Source organism: Temnothorax curvispinosus, unplaced genomic scaffold (genome assembly GCF_003070985.1).
Source record: "Temnothorax curvispinosus isolate PA1 unplaced genomic scaffold, ASM307098v1 QBEX01015372.1, whole genome shotgun sequence".
Lineage (NCBI taxonomy): Eukaryota > Metazoa > Arthropoda > Insecta > Hymenoptera > Formicidae > Temnothorax > Temnothorax curvispinosus.
In genome coordinates this window covers 1-4,001 of record NW_020225152.1, presented here as the reverse complement: position 1 = coordinate 4,001, position 4,001 = coordinate 1, and the positions used below count along the sequence as shown (strand labels likewise).

At 29.0% G+C, this 4,001-nt stretch overlaps 2 protein-coding genes across 2 annotated transcripts; both read left to right on the top strand.

Moving 5' to 3' along the window:
- Positions 1 to 217: 217 nt before the first annotated feature.
- On the top strand, positions 218 to 1,077 carry LOC112465595 (THAP domain-containing protein 4-like). The gene is made up of 2 exons (XM_025033201.1): positions 218 to 370; positions 844 to 1,077. The coding sequence occupies exons 1-2, from the start codon at positions 218 to 220 to the stop codon at positions 1,075 to 1,077; spliced, it is 387 nt and encodes a 128-aa protein (XP_024888969.1).
- A 197-nt stretch (positions 1,078 to 1,274) lies between these two features.
- Positions 1,275 to 3,403, top strand: LOC112465596. The gene is made up of 2 exons (XM_025033202.1): positions 1,275 to 1,735; positions 1,861 to 3,403. The coding sequence occupies exons 1-2, from the start codon at positions 1,330 to 1,332 to the stop codon at positions 1,869 to 1,871; spliced, it is 417 nt and encodes a 138-aa protein (XP_024888970.1). The 5' UTR covers positions 1,275 to 1,329; the 3' UTR covers positions 1,872 to 3,403.
- The last annotated feature ends 598 nt before the right edge of the window (positions 3,404 to 4,001 follow it).

The following is a 4,001-nucleotide window of genomic DNA, read 5'->3' as shown; positions in this document are numbered from 1 at the left end:
AGCATGGGACGACCGCGATCATTCATGCCGCTCGAACTAGTCCGATCTAGAGACCCTCTAATCAGAGTCTGGACATCAGAAGGTTAAGTTAGGTTGTCCGACATTTTTCTGCAAAATCCTGAGAGAGAGAGATATGTGCTACCTCACTCTCTCTTCGTTAATGCCTCCTAACCTGCTTATACTGCGTGTACTGGGTCAAGTAGAGTAAATTGTAATAATGGGTGGATGTGCCGCAGAATTTTGTAACAATAGCTCTGCAAAGGGCTATATCATGAAGATATTCCCAAGAGATAAGCATCGTCGAGAGCAATGGGTTAAAAATATGAATCGTCCAAATTGGACGCCAACAAATAGTTCTTACTTGTGCGAGGTAAATTATTTTTTTATTCATTTAATTTATAATAGTTTATTTAAATATTTTATCATTTAATTAAAAAAATGTATAAAGAAATAGTATATACCATTAAATTAATATTTTTATAAAAAAGGAAAGCTATAAAACACAGGTTATGTATATATAAAAGTACATGAAATCAAGTTACATTACTTTTAATTTAAATACTTAAACATTAACATCAATCTTGCTATTCTTCTATTGCTTTCTTGTTTTCTATGAATGAGAAGCATGGTTTTTTATTAAAATATAATCTTGTTTTCTATGAATGAGAAGCATGATTTTGTATTAAAATATAATATTGTTTTCTATGAATGAGAAGCATGTTTTTGTACTTTAATATAATCTGTTTATTTTTATTGGCATATTAAACTAAAATATTAAACATTATTTATAAAATAAAGTTATTTATTCTTTGATAGTTATATTTTATTAACCTCTTTTTATAGGTGCATTTTGCTCCTGAAATGTGGGAGCCGAACAGGATTGATAATAAAAGAAAATTGAAACCACACGCTGTACCAACCATTTTTGGTTTTTTTATAACAAAAAGAGTATCCTTTCAAGAACCTATACATAGAGAGAACTTACAGAAACCTACAGAAAACCTAGTAGAGAGAGAGCATATTATTCATGATGTTCAAAATCAAGATCAAAGTGAACAAGAAGTAGGTGTGAGATAATGAAATGTAATAATAAAAAATGACATATCTATTTTAATTTTTCTTAATGTATACTTTAATTTATTTCAGATTATTACAAATGAATCTCTCAATGCATCTACAAGCAATACAGTTTGTGAAAATGAAATTTTTGAAGAGAAAGAAATTGAAAATCACAAGTGTTGTAAAATTAATAAAAAAACTCTACAAAACTTAATTTATTTACGTAAACAAAATAAGATTTTGAGAAATACGAATCAAAAATTAAAAAATATGATTAATAATAATAAGTATAGGCAAATGTTAAAGGAGATGCTAACTAATGATCAAATTCGGACTCTATTTACCAAAAAGCGTATCAAAAATTGGTCAAATGAGACCATTCAACGTGCTCTCAAATTACAGTTTACTTGTGGAACCACCGGTTATGAAGAGCTTATCCTACAAGGAATGCCATTACCATCTTTGCGTACATTACGACGAAAGTTAGAAAACTTAAAATTTGAAAGTGGCATCTCAAATGAAATGTTTGACTTTTTAAAATTGAAAGCGTCTCGTTTACAAGATAATGACAAAGAATGCGGATTAGTTATGGATGAAATGAGCATAACACCGAAAAATATTTACGACTCATCAACAAAAACAATGCTTGGAAACATAACATATCCAAATGAGAAAGGTACAGCAACGCATGCTTTAACATTTATGATTGTAGGTACAGCTCGTCGATGGAAGCATGTTGTAGGTTACTATTTTACTGGTGATTCATTTGATGGAGAAATTTTAAAAGATATCATTTTTCAGATCATAAATAAAGCTGAGAATATTGGTTTACATATTAATTATGTAACCTGCGACATGGGTCCTGGAAATCAGAGACTATGGAAAGCTTGTGGAATAAACGTAGGGCGATATTCTAATCTAAGAAATTATATACCACATCCATCTGATTCTAGTAGATTTTTATATTTTATTGCGGATATTGCACATCTGTTGAAAAATTTAAAACAAGCATTAATTAACAACAAATTTTTTATCTTGCCCCAAGAATTTGTAATAAAATATAACTTGCCATCGAACAGGGTTGAAATTGCACATTTTAATGATTTACTTGAATGTCAAAAAGATTCAGAATTACTTTTAACGCCAAGATTACGTATAGATGATATTGAAAGTACTAATACTTTTAGTAAAATGCGGGTGAATAAAGCAAAAAACGTGTTTTCAACAGATGTCAGTAGTTCATTTGAATTTCTGGCAGATGAAAATTCTAAGCCAGAATTTCTTGCTACTGCTTGGTTTGTCAAAACTATCTCTAGATGGTTCTCGTTAATGACTTCAAGAAATTGTAATAAAGCATTAGGTTTAAAAAATGAAGAAATATACAATGATAACATTAAATTTTTATACGAAGTTATTGATCTCTTTAATAACATAAAAATCGGTCAGAAAGAAACATTTAAACCTGTTCAAAGAGGAATTATATTATCCACGACATCAATCATTAATCTTGTAGAATATCTTTTAAAAGATCGTAATTTTAAATTTGTGTTAACTGGACGTCTGACACAGGATTGTATGGAAAACCTATTTTCAGTTATACGTCAAAAAAATGTAATTCCAAATTGTTTACAGTTTAAAAACAATTTGAAACTAATTGCTATATCAATGTATATGAGACCAATAGTAGCAGGAAATTATGATTATGATGAAAATGAAGACGAATATATTTCTGACTTTTTAGAATACTTATCAAAAAGTGGTAAAAAGGATAATGTATCAGCTGATATTTCCTTTACTTCTAATGCTTCAGCTACAATTACAAATGACATTCCCCCTTTTAATAACAATACAGTAATAGAATTAAATAGTAAAGAAAAGAACAGTTTATATAGCATAGCAGGATACTGTTTAAAGTCCGTTGAGAAAACATGTACTACATGTTGTAATTGCATACAATCTGTTGGGTCAAAAAAATCATTAAAATTAGAATTTTCTAGATTTGTGACACTTAAATGTTATAAGAAAAATACGTTATACTTCATTAATAAACCAACATTTGAGGTATTCTTAAAATTAGAAAATATATACAGACATTATAGTCCCTATTTTAACATCATGCAGAGAGTAAATTTAAATGAATTTTTACTTGATAAATTTAATTCTGTTCCAGCAGATCATATTCTTAATAATTGTCATAATTTGCGTCAAAAATTATTTAAAAAATTTGCTACCTTAAGACTAAAATTTAAAAACAAACGAAATGTATTAGCTAAGCGTAAATATTATGATAGCAAATCGATGATGATGCATCATTCTTTAAAATAAAATAATGTAATACTTTTTACATGTATAACATAAGTATTAATGTATACAATAAATATTTTTTATATGCTGTTTATATATATATATATATATATATATATATATATATATGTGTTATTTATTCCCTATTTTCTTATTACTTTTTTACTATATTTTCTTTAAATATTAATTTATTACTGTTAATTACTATCAAAGTTTTTACTTTCAACTCATTCACTCTCTCTTTTTCTCTCTCTCTCTTTCTTTCGTAATATTTTAAAACGTTTTAAATTAAAATTTCAATGTATTTTTATTAATAATTAATAAGTTTTTATATTTCATAGCAATAGAGATTTCATAAAACCGGCGCGAATTGCAGAAAAATGGCGAACCAATCAGAGCGTGCTCCCTGATGTCTAGACTCTGATTAGAGGGTCTCTAGTCCGATCGTGTCCCGCCGCGGTCCGCGTGTGCATCCTTTCGAACCAGTCCAGACATTAAATTCGCGGAGATCGCTCATAAACGTCAGTCCGAGTGAGTTCACGAGCGGTCCTTCGCCGTAATGACTTTCACTGCCCGCTAAAACAATACGGAGTGTACCGCGAAATTCGCATCATCGACAGTATGAAAATGTTTTTGGA